Source organism: Mycetomoellerius zeteki, unplaced genomic scaffold, assembly GCF_001594055.1.
Source record: "Mycetomoellerius zeteki isolate Tzet28-1 unplaced genomic scaffold, Tzet1.0 scaffold156, whole genome shotgun sequence".
Taxonomy (NCBI): Eukaryota; Metazoa; Arthropoda; class Insecta; order Hymenoptera; family Formicidae; genus Mycetomoellerius; species Mycetomoellerius zeteki.
Window position 1 is genome coordinate 754,873 of NW_017256511.1, and position 12,174 is coordinate 767,046.

General features: G+C 32.6%; 2 protein-coding genes across 2 annotated transcripts in view; one reads left to right on the forward strand and one right to left on the reverse strand.

Annotated features, from left to right (window-relative positions):
* Window positions 1-3,980, forward strand: part of Ret (protein kinase receptor Ret oncogene) — a 59,858-nt gene extending 55,878 nt beyond the window's left edge. Inside the window, exons 19-20 of the mRNA XM_018445213.1 lie at window positions 1,496-1,674; window positions 2,112-3,980. Coding sequence (XP_018300715.1) covers window positions 1,496-1,674; window positions 2,112-2,521 — 589 coding nt within the window. The 3' untranslated portion in view covers window positions 2,522-3,980. The remainder of the gene's footprint in view (window positions 1-1,495; window positions 1,675-2,111) is intronic.
* A 432-nt stretch (window positions 3,981-4,412) lies between these two features.
* Window positions 4,413-10,238, reverse strand: LOC108720880 (uncharacterized). Its single transcript, XM_018445145.1, has 9 exons — window positions 9,852-10,238; window positions 7,989-8,043; window positions 7,762-7,923; window positions 7,426-7,656; window positions 7,041-7,346; window positions 5,942-6,046; window positions 5,704-5,861; window positions 4,888-5,296; window positions 4,413-4,694 (listed from the first exon to the last, which is right to left on the reverse strand). The coding sequence occupies exons 1-9, from the start codon at window positions 9,951-9,953 to the stop codon at window positions 4,468-4,470; spliced, it is 1,755 nt and encodes a 584-aa protein (XP_018300647.1). The 5' UTR covers window positions 9,954-10,238; the 3' UTR covers window positions 4,413-4,467.
* Window positions 10,239-12,174: the final 1,936 nt, after the last annotated feature.

The following is a 12,174-nucleotide window of genomic DNA, read 5'->3' on the forward strand; positions in this document are numbered from 1 at the left end:
CTTGTCTCCGTTTTTTAAACGCTTAAAGATGTTTTAGTTTTAAACTTTTCACAATAAACAAAACACTATGTGTTTGGATTTAAAATACTAAAACATTTAAAATTGAAATATCTTTTATTATTAAACTTTTGTTTTGCAAAGATATTTTAAACGGAAACATTTTAAATACACTGCACTTTTTACTTTGTAGTAATTATCTTTTACATAAAAATTACTTTTGCTAATCCACCTTCAACATAACTATTTCTTTTCATAGTTGTGTGCCTTTGTATACTTATTAAAATTATTCTTTATTATTATCTTCTTTCTCTCACTCTTTTTCTTCTTCTTTTTCCTACATTCTTTCCAATTGTCTTTTTAGAAAATTATGATTTATGTTCTTTGAAACTCGGCTTTTTCCAAGTTCTATACTGAAAGAAAAGATTGGCTGCTGCAGCAAATTAGATGGTAAAATATGGAATAGCATTTTTAATTGGCTGCAGCAACCAATTTTTGGTTTCGTTAACCAATCGAAATCCTATACTGACATTACGGATAGGCTAACACAACTAAAAATTGGTTGCAGCAACCAAAAATTGGCTGTTGCAGCCAATTAAAAACGCTATGCCATATTTTACCATAATTTACTGCAACAGCCAATCATTTCTTTCAGTGTATCAGTGGTAACTGAAAGTTAATCCTGCTGGTTCAAAGTTGTGATTATATTGTTTGAGTTAATATTAAAAAGCGATAAAAAATAAAAAATTTCACAAAAAAAGAACTTACAAATGAAGTCATTAAATACCGGACTTAAATACCGTTAGTCAATCAGCTGAATTAACTCTGCTGGTCTGTTTGTCTGTATGACGAAAAATTTTTTTTAATATTAAAATATTAGTAAAAACATAAATTACATTTTAGGTCATATAGACACAAACAGATCAGCAGAGTTAATTCAGCTGACTAACGCAGATAAAATCAAAGGGCTCAGGCCTGCGTGTAATTTATACGATATTCATAATTACGAGGGATTCGTGCGTAATTATCACAGGGAATCTTCATGATTATATTAGCGTGACTTCATATCACATATGAAACATTCATCTTCTGTGAAGATTAGATCACTATTCTGCGAAGTCAGCCTCAGTACATATGTTGTGTATATATACAAATTACTAAATTAATAACATAGTAACAAAACAAGTAATATAGAGAGATGTAAAGGGATAAGCGAAGTAATATATAGTAAATAGTAATAAACAGAAATATGATTGAATCTTTGAACATAATGTGAAAACACATCCTTTTCAATTAAACTATTACTAAGAGTTATATCTTTAAAAAAGCATTGGAAAAATGTCGATAGTTAAAATAAAGTAGGTCAACTATTTCTGCTCGTCTTAAAAGTACATTCTCTCTTGCGCGCAAATGGAAGACGAAAGTCATTTCCTATCTTTTTACAACCTCGTTTAAGGAAACATCTTCGGTTTGATTGTAACAAGTGATATTTTTTCAGATACAAGTTGATGATATCGTGTTGGCATCAAGAGCCTGGTATGCGACCGTCGTTCAAGGAATTAACTAGTCATTGGGAACGTATGCTGGAGGATGGTGTCGAATATCTCGATCTTAATCCACGAACCGTCCATAATCAAGCCTACTTTGTATCTTTACAAGCTTTGGACAGCGCGAGTGGTAAATAAAATAAGTCAATTTGAAATATCGCCGTCTATAAATAATTGTTATCACCTTTGATATTTTTAATTAATCCAGAGGTAAGAAATTTCTGGATTCTAGCAGTTTTTAGTTATTTCCAAATTCTATTTCCAACCTCATTCAATCATTATCAACAGTTGTTTAACGATTTCAGATAATATGATTTCGAATTATCTTTAATCTTTAACTATTGCCGTAAAAATATATTACACTTTTAACGTCATGGATCTACTAGACTCTTATTTTTGAAAAGTTAATAAAATTATATTTTTATTGATTAATTATATAAACTCATTAATCTTCGTTGATCTGAAAACATTTATCATATCTTTTCGATGTTTGGGCCCTTATTTACCTGTTTTACAATCCAATAGACCAATTAATGATTAAAGGATTCCTTATCAAATCTTTTGCAGGTTCTGGTAGCGATCAGGTTGATAATGAGATTGTCAATGGGATTTTAAAGACGAATACCGTCAACTATCTCGGCCGGATATCTTCTGAGTCAGTTACAAAATGCGACAAGATAGATAAGCTGCAGGCGCTCTGGCAGCCATCCATAGCATCCTTCCCCGAGGAACCTGTGAAATCACCTTATGTAAACGAACGACCTCCGAGTTTGAAAACCAATCATTATGAAAGCCCGATAAAGTTGAGGAATATCAGCCTGACCAGCAATAGCGAGAACGACCTGAGAACACCTCCTAACGAACGACCTCAGTCCTACATTGATATGCAAGGAAAGAAATCGGTGGAGACGGAGGATCTTTTGGTGTTTAGGAGTCTGGACGACGACGAAAAGACTGACAATAACGTGACGAACTGATCGACGTAATCTCACGTTGGACAATTGAGAAAAATCCAAAATAGGAAAACACGTCAGTTTTCTGAGCTTCGTCGAGTTTTCCTAGTCTTAAGACAAATATGGATGAAAGGAAGTAAAGGTAACTGATTGAGGGAGCAATTGTCAATCGCAAATTATGCGAGAAAGAGAAGAATATTTATTTAACAAGGAAGTATGAGAGAAAATTGTGTGAGAGCAATTGGAAGCGAATGATTCGCGTAGGATGAGAAACGCTATTATTTATGACAATTTACAGGAATTGCGCAGAACGACGATGACATGTAATGTATGGGATGAATGAAAATTTGCGTTTGTAAAAGCAAATATTAACTTCGTGAAGTTGAATAAGCCGCGATTTAAATTGTATCGCAGAAAGAATTTCTGAAGGAACTTTTGATCGGACGAAATGCTCTATAGAAAGTTAGGGGTAAACTATATCGCGCGCAAAGTGATTGCTAAACCAAATATAAATTACAAATTAATTTGCCGTATTTTTATGTACTTAAAGTCATAGGGCTGTTTGTCGATCATCATTGGTAAAGTCGCTTTTAATACTATTAATAATAATAGTTACGTATTATAATTATTCGTGCGATTTCTTGAAAAGATCATCGTATTTTCAGCATTTAAAAATTTTCTGTATGTCACACCACGCAGCTGTGATGAAGTTTGAAAATAGTTGCTCATTGAGAACGTCAAACTTCCCAAACTAAGGACCGTAAGTTATTTCTTATCTAGCGTTAGCAGTTTCTGTTGCAAGTACAAGCTTCAATAAGTGCAAATAAGTTAAGGAAATATTTTCACAGTTAATATTAAAAATTTCATTCGTAATTTACCAAGCGATATTAAGATATTAAGCGTTCAGCTCGAGAAGTTGCAGATTTGGTCTTCCATCAAATCTTTCTTGATAGATAGATCCGTGGTTGTGAAATTGTACGGCACTCTATTCAACTTGAAACTTAATCACGCGCTTTCTTTCGAAACAAAATACTTTCTATTGTCGCACTAGCTTTTGTGGCTTTCGTGTGCCCGACACAACGAAGCAGCAGATCGCACGCAGATCGAGGTGATACGATTGAAGTGTAAGAGTAGTATTTTTTACGAGACGCGTGTGTGGGCTCCGATTGGCGCGACGTCATATCCGAAGAAGACTGTGTTTCGCCGTACCTCACCAGGAACGGAATCGTCCCTTTTGTATTTATGTATAAGATGTAACATTCCACCCACGATTAGCCTAGTTATTTATCGTACGGGTTTTATAACTGCGACTGTGTATGATTTCGACTAGTACCACGTTCGATGTTTTCCTGTTTCCTTTTTAAACTCTCTGGGGCATTAACGACAACGACTTGAAGCACGCGCGTTACGAGCCGATTATTATTGTGCCATATTATTTTCTTGTAATTGATATATCACAAAAACATATAAAAGACGCTTCCAAACAGAGTATTTCCTTGTGTTACTCTTACCTTATTCCCAATAGTGCTTACCCTTCTATTATAATGGTGATCTTTTCGAAGTTAAAGAAATGTTGAAAGAAAATAATAAAAGAAATGACAAGGAAAAAGGAAGTAAAGATGAAATAAAATTTCCCAATTTATTTAATGTTTTTCTGTTTTATAACTTTAGAAATATTTTTATAAATTTGGTATATAAATCGTGATAAAAATAAGTGATGGTTACATATAATAAATATATATAATAAAATAATTTTTTATTAAATTGTATACTATGTAATTTTGTATACTTATATATACGTTTTGAGTTTCAAGAATGTTAAAGATAAATCGATGAAATTTATAAAAGAAAAGTAATTTTTTAGTTTCGTCAACTATAGTATCATTGATTTTATATCGCTATAACAAATCAATCGATAAAAAAATAAGAAAACACTCCGCTAAGAACTATTCATACACATATAAAAAAAATCACAAATTCAATTTATCTATGCGAAACTCGCAATCGTTCCTCGTGGAATTAATACCGAAAGACTTCACATCTTCAGTCTCACCGAGTAGGTTCAGTTCGTCGATACGTGTCGTGAAAGACTGAGGTATGACATCGCTATCTGATGTGTCAGGCCAAGGAATCTCGATGGGTTGTTCGATGTTGCAATTTGCAGTCTCTTGTATAACAATTGGTAATAACAAATCGTCTAAAGAAAATTCAGAGTGATATAAAATTGCAACTAATATAAAATTACTGTTATAACAATAATGAAAGTATCTCTATCAAATATCAAAAAAATATAATACAAAAATTACGCTGATCGAGGAAAAATAGAAAATGAAATGATAACAAGGTGTTGTCATGGCAATTAACAAAATCGAGTATCTGCGATAACTCACCGGTCTCTTCGGTATTCTTTATCACGCTCGAGGCCTCATCCTCGGATATCTTTGCCGTAGCGAATCTGATGCTCTCAAACAGCTCCCGATTAGACGCTGTAAAGAAGGACGCTCGTAGATAAGCGACACCGTGGATCGTCTTCACGAGCCTAGCTAGGTCTTCGGGTATGCGGAACTTCTTGAAGAGCCGTGCCTCCTCTGGTATATGGTCCGACTTGCAATACGGCAGCTGTATCGCATAATACCTCTTATTTCTTCGAGGATAGTTCTCCTTCAGCAACCGCAACAGGTGGTTGTCTACGTTTCGATAAATGATTGTCGCATCGAATTTCACAGATGTCTGCGGGGATGTCACGACTAACACAACATCCGCCATCTGAAACGCGGTATTACACCAGAGTCCTGGATCCTGCGATCATGTTATATGATTATTTCGCTGAACTGCGTCTGAACATCGCGTCGTAAAAATTCATATACTATAAACAATAAATAAAATATTAAGCCTCTCAAAATTAAAATAATAAAAGAATAAAAAAATGCGGTACTTAGTGCGCAATAATTCATAGGTATTTACTCTATTTACAAATATATTCATTTCTTGATATGTAAAAATTGATGTAACATCGTAATGAGAAATAAATACATTTATCATTATGAATTATTGCACACTAAGTATCGCATTTTTTTTCTTACTTGCTTTTACAAGCATTCACATATTATAAATCAATCAAATTCATATTATCGAATTGTGAATTTCTATCTTTTTGAAAGCAATTGCTGTAATATATTACATCGTTGATTTGTTTGATTACTCACTTTGCTGGCAGTTTCTGCGATATCAAACATATCGATCATTGCATTGATATTACAATATCGTAGATATTTTGTTAACTCAGCCATTACGTTCACGTGCGACGGATGCGTCGGTGAGTACACTAGCAAGCAATTCGGCTTCATCGCCATTCTTTTTAAAACTATATTTAAAAAAGAAAAAATAATTTATCAAACGGGTTAGACGTATTCCGGAAAGAAAAAAAATCGATAAAATTCTCACCTGTCTTTCTGTACAGTTTAAGTGCGTGACAAAACGCATATAACAATACCGGTGGTATCCATACTAAGCTGATTATCATAATTAACAGTCGATGAGACGCGTGTTCTGTGACAATACGGAATTAACAGCGTTGAGGAGAAGAACCAAAAATGAGGAAAAAGAAGAAAATATATAAAACATAAGTGAAGACTTTTAAAAATTAAAAACAAAACTGAAATAAAAAGAGCAATTGAGAATCAACCCGGAAAACAATGAAAATTATTTTAAAAACGATAATATATAATTCACTGGAAATAATTACATAATTTGACTTAATAATAAGCTTGACTTTTGTTTATTAATTATATAATTATTTCCATGAGATTATATATTTCGTTTTTAATCCTCGATTACAGTAACAAATCATTTGAATCCGACGCAAAAAATTTTGGATGATTGTACAATCTATGTACGATTAGTATATAGATAAAATACTAAATTGTACGTTCTACAAAAAAAAAACCTTCAAACTTTCTTCTATCAATTGCCGTGGGATAAGATTTACTTACATTCTCGACTTCAAATAGAACGCTTTTTGACTTAAGTGTAGTTTTCACAGCTATATAGTTGAGCTATAATTATATAATAATTTACGCATCGCTTACTGTGCTGACTCTCTCAATTTCTCTCTTTATTTCAGTCACTTTGTTAACCCTTACCGTGCAAACGGAGGTAATTTTTGTCCAAGCGATTTTTAAAATTATGAATATCTTGAAAACAAGTGAGTACGGGCACGCCGTTCCGCTCCTGAAAAAACTAATAGAGATTTGTTAAATTACGTATAAATCCTTCATTTAGAATAATTAAGGAACCCCAACAGCACAAAACTTGCAATAATATTACACGTTGTTAATAATATTGTAGCAATGTTCAGCTGCTGCAAAACATTGCTGCAAGTTTTGTGCTGTTGGTGAAGCTACATGAATTTTTTAATATTTTTTGAACCACTTAATCCATCGGACAATAACGATCCCTATCTACATTAAGTAGGTACTATAAAAACGTTTGCACGGCAAGGGAGAGATAAGAAAAAGAAAACTTTGAGCTAAATCGCATTTACTTATGTATACATAGGGCGATGTACTGTTCGCACATCCGTGCTCGCCGCATTTGGGATGCAAAGCCGCGACTTTGACATAATAGACGCCGTCTGGTGCCAATAGGTTGACCTGTATATGCTCGTGGTCTTCGTTGGCGGGAACGATCGTCGTGACCGTTGACTTCGTATCGTTACTGATCAGCCACACCTTGTATTCCGTCACGTTATACGTCAACGGGAGCGGTTGTATGTACAATACCGCATTTGATCGATCCGAAATGTCGATATATATGAAGGGCGTAAATTTCTCGATCTGGACACTATTTTCTGGAAGAGATTCGAGGGTAGTTACGAAAGATGCGAAGCCGCGGGACGGAAAGGAAGAGAGATGAATGAGAAAACCTACCGATAAATTCATGATTCGGCACATAGAATACATATTTTCTGCTGTACACAAAATCTTCCCCGGTCGCGGTATACTCCAAATGATACGGCGATCCCTCGTATGCAGCATCAGAGAACGGACATGACACGTATAAGTGCTTAGGCACTGGATGACTGTCGTTCCCATATAACTCTATGTGCCTGCATGCATTCTCTTCACTCTCCATGATGTTTTGATAACGCGTAATTAATCCTGATTTACACAATTAGATCTTTAGTGTACGATAACGAGAGATATTAGAGATACACTTATTTCGAGTGTGTTAAATATCGCGAGTGTTAGTAATTGTCTTCTTACTATGAAAATTGATATCCGAAACCGACAAGTTGAAAGCAGTCGCTTGCTGGGAATCATCTTTTTTTTTCAAGTTTTTATTCACATACGCGTGCAACGTAAAAGTTGCGGTGCCATCCCGCTTGGATGACTTTCCAATATCCTCAAATTTTAGCTTTTCGCAACCTAAAAAATCATGTGGTATTTAACGAGTCTGAGAGATATTTACCCAAATTAAACTCTCTTCCTACCTTCCCCTGTTTGTACTGATGTTAATATACATCGGACATCCTGTGTCAAGTTAGCCTAAAAAGAAGGAATAAATTTAATGTGGATAGGAAGTTTTGCAATTGTCTGCACGTGATATTGATAATCAGTCAGCTTAAGATGAGGAAAAAGATTATATACCAATCAAATGACACACAGCTAAAGATAAACCTTTGTTTCAGCTTGTATCATCAATCATTTACGTAATACAAAAATTAACATGTCATTATTGATTTTCGTTATCTGTTTGCTTACAATTATATTTAATAATCGAAAGATTAATCATATGATTCATCTACAGTCTGTTCAATAAGAGAGGAGAGAGGGAGGAAGAGGGAGAAGAGGAGGAGGAGAAGAGAAAGAGTAACCGGTATAATTTTTAAACTATTTGTTGTAAAAAAATGAAGAAATTATATGTAGTACACATCAGTACTACAACGCGCTTTTATATTAATAAATCGTCCATTTATCGCCATTGTCAATTAATTGTCAATTATAATAATTATTATCAATTATTGCCGACATCTTTGAGGCATACTTTCTACCAATTTTATAATATGAGAACATGACCGTGTAAATTTTTATTTGGGAATTGCTACATCAAACATTTCTGAAGAGATAGAAAGGTTCTCCTCTACATTATATAGTCTCAATTTTTGTCCGATTTTAGAGAATGACGCATTTAAAGACGGATGTCGTGGACGTTCAAAGATTTGAAGCTATTCTCCTTTGCACGTATAATTCGAAAGGACCGAAAAGGTCAGAAAGGATGGCTATAAAAGAAGTATAAGACATTTGTAAACAAGTGGAAAAAATGGTGTAGATCAATAAACACTATTGATAATAATTCTGTGAAATCGCGATAAGACACGTAAGATATGTGAAAAATTGTATCAGTCACGCTTTTATTGAACAGATTGTACCCAGATAGAACTGAAAGTCGTAATAATATCATAAATAAAGTTATGATTTTATTTATCATTTTATTTACTTATAAATGACATTGTCATGTCAACGTTCTATCATCATGACTCTGTATTTTATCTATAAATAGCCATTTTTCATAGAAATTGAAGAATTGAAAACAAGATGTTGCTTTTTAATAAATTAAAGTCTGATTAATTTTCATCTAGTAAATCACATCGACTCTTAACAGCAACATCATTTATAATAACTTTTCAATTTTTAGCATTATATCTCTTCATAAATAAGCTTCAAATTAGAATTTTAAAAACTCATCATATCTCTTTGTAATTTTGCTTTAAATTAGAATTTTGTTAAAAACTTTGTCTGAAAATTGCCGACAAATGTAATTTTGCAATTCATTTGGTTCCTTAAAATTTAGTTAACAGAAAAGCATTCAGCATTAGCTCTTCTTTTTCATTCTCTTACCTATAATTCGAAAATTATTGGTATCTCGATATTTTCATCAAAGAAAAATCATATTTAAATTTAAAAAAATCAATGTAAAAAAATAATACGCGAAAAAAGGAACATCCTATGTATAAACCTGTTATTACTATACATATAACGCGACATACGTTGCTCCAAAAGTAACACAATGACGTCTGAAATTAAAGAGAGCAATATTATAAAACGATAAGGAAAGGCTTGTACCTTCAATTTAACTTTTATGTAGAATTAATATAATTTTTGATAAACTTTTTAATTATTAATTATATATATATAGAATTATATAGAATATAATTATTAATAAATAAATTCATCTGCGAATCGACGTGCGAAAAAAAGCAAGTAATACTTGAGGCATCCTGTATACATGACTGAGGTGACACTTCCAAGAAACCTGGAACCTGAACAGGTGATCGGAACGAAGTGACACTTACCGATTTCTGGCAGTAGTCTGAATAACAATGCGAAGCTGAAAGTCCAGTCAAAGAACACAGGATAACCGCGGCGAGAAAGCCGTTGCGAATTGTCGCCCGCATATCTTCTAGGTTATTGCCCGCTCACTCGACAATACACAACATTCGGTACACGGCACGTGTCGTCGACCTCGACATGTCAATCGTGCGGCGGAATCGCGACGATAACTCGGATGTTCATTGTGACATTAATTACCATACCACAGCTCCGAATCATATGCGCTTCACGTTGAAAACGACGCAATATACTGTACGCGAACGACAACAATCACTTTTCTCGGACACGAGGTCGCAAACTGCGCGTCGACGTGAGGAAGGCTCTGCTGGGAGTACCAGGTACTGCTTACGTTGCTTGTCGTCGACAAGAACGGTCTCTACAAGACGGATCATCGATGACTCGAGTCATTTGAGTCATCGATGATACATCATCCAATAATTACTGCATCGAATGAGTCTGACTAAAAAATGATTAATGAATCAATATTTCTTTCTGATCTCGAAATATGTTATATATTTTTAGCACGCAAACACAGATTAAAGACACAAACAGAAACCTACTTAATTGCTGAAAGGATCAAGATAAATTTTGTGACATTTTGATAAGATAAAGAATAAAAGTGTATCAAAACGATATCAATTTTCTAAGTGCGGAAATTGAACTTGAGAATAAGACAAAAGGAAAGAAGAGAAAAAGAGAAAAGTATTTTTTATTTTATAAATAATTTTATTACAGAAGTATGAAACGTTTGTTTAAAACAATAAATGCATAAAAAATATTATTGCACGCATTGAGCACACTAGAAAATAATATGATTCATATTTTTTTCTTGAGGCTTCCACGGATGCTTTCTGTATGAAGGTTATCCGTTTCGCGGGTTTTTTCCGTGTCCAAATCCATTCTTGGAATGCCAACGTTTCGTGAACCTTGCAGTCCACTTCATCAGGCCAAGAATGGATTTGGACACGGAGAAAATCCGCGAAACGGATAATCTTCATGATTCATATTTGTTTTTATTGCAGTGAATGATTTCATAAACCGACATCAGATCACAATGTAGATCAGATCTGAGATTTATAATCTTATCGCAAAAAAAATTATGAATTTCTTAAAATTGTAACGTATGCAATGTGCTGCAATGTTAAATCAAAATATTAACATTAATGTACCAGTTTTTGCATAAATTTGACAGTGATCATTCACAAAAAAAATTCATATTCTATTATTCCAATTTTTTTTAAATTAAACATTTTGTCTATGTAACAAATATTCTGTATTTGTTAACGATTACTTTTCTTATTTTTAGTTAAAAATTAAAATACAGTACATTAAAATTTAAATATACAAAAACAAGAATAATGTTATATACATACATATACATATTATCAGGAAAAAAATGTTATATAAATGGGCATATTTTATATATGAAAAATATATATATATGTGTGTCAATTTTTTATATAATTTTATCATCTTATATAATCATATATAATTTTATATAATTATATATGAAATATTTTTTCCCGGGTATACAATTAGTCTTTTTTTACATTAAATTTTAATGTAAAGTATTACTTTAATATTCAGTTAAAATTATTTAAATTATAGAAAAATTAATTCAAAAAAATATTTACTGAAATTCGAAGAATTATACCGCTTCTGTAATAACGATAGAAGATATTAATGCTTAAAGTTACGTAATAACGATTTTCAATGAACTAACTCTCAGAACTAACAGCCAAGTTCCTTTCTGATTCTCATTGTACAAGTTAATTCATTACTGTGAATTAAATATCCTACATTTTGAATTCACTTAATCCTAATTTAATACAATTCATTAATAGTTAAAGAAATATTTTAGCGTTTCAAAAGCCAAACTGATCAATTCCTGTAATTTTTTAATCATTAATTTACCAGGATACACAGATTTTATATTATTTCATTCATTTTTTCTAGTTTTTATTTCATGGAATTGATCATTTAACTTCTAATCATTCGATAATTATATGATACGCTTTAGAAGCATGATTAATAATTAACTAATAATGATATAAGGTATTATAATAAATTTTCATAGTACCTAATCACCATACAAAATAAATTTTAGTACTTTAAAATGTCAGTAATGAGCAATTTATTTAGCATAATAGAGTATAAGTTTAGCATAACTTCCTACATAGCGCAAAACATTCTAGCAATATTACAACATCGTTGCAATGTTACTGCAATATTGCAGGAACATTAATATCGCTGCTCGAATGATTATGCTGTATCGATTTCGTCAAA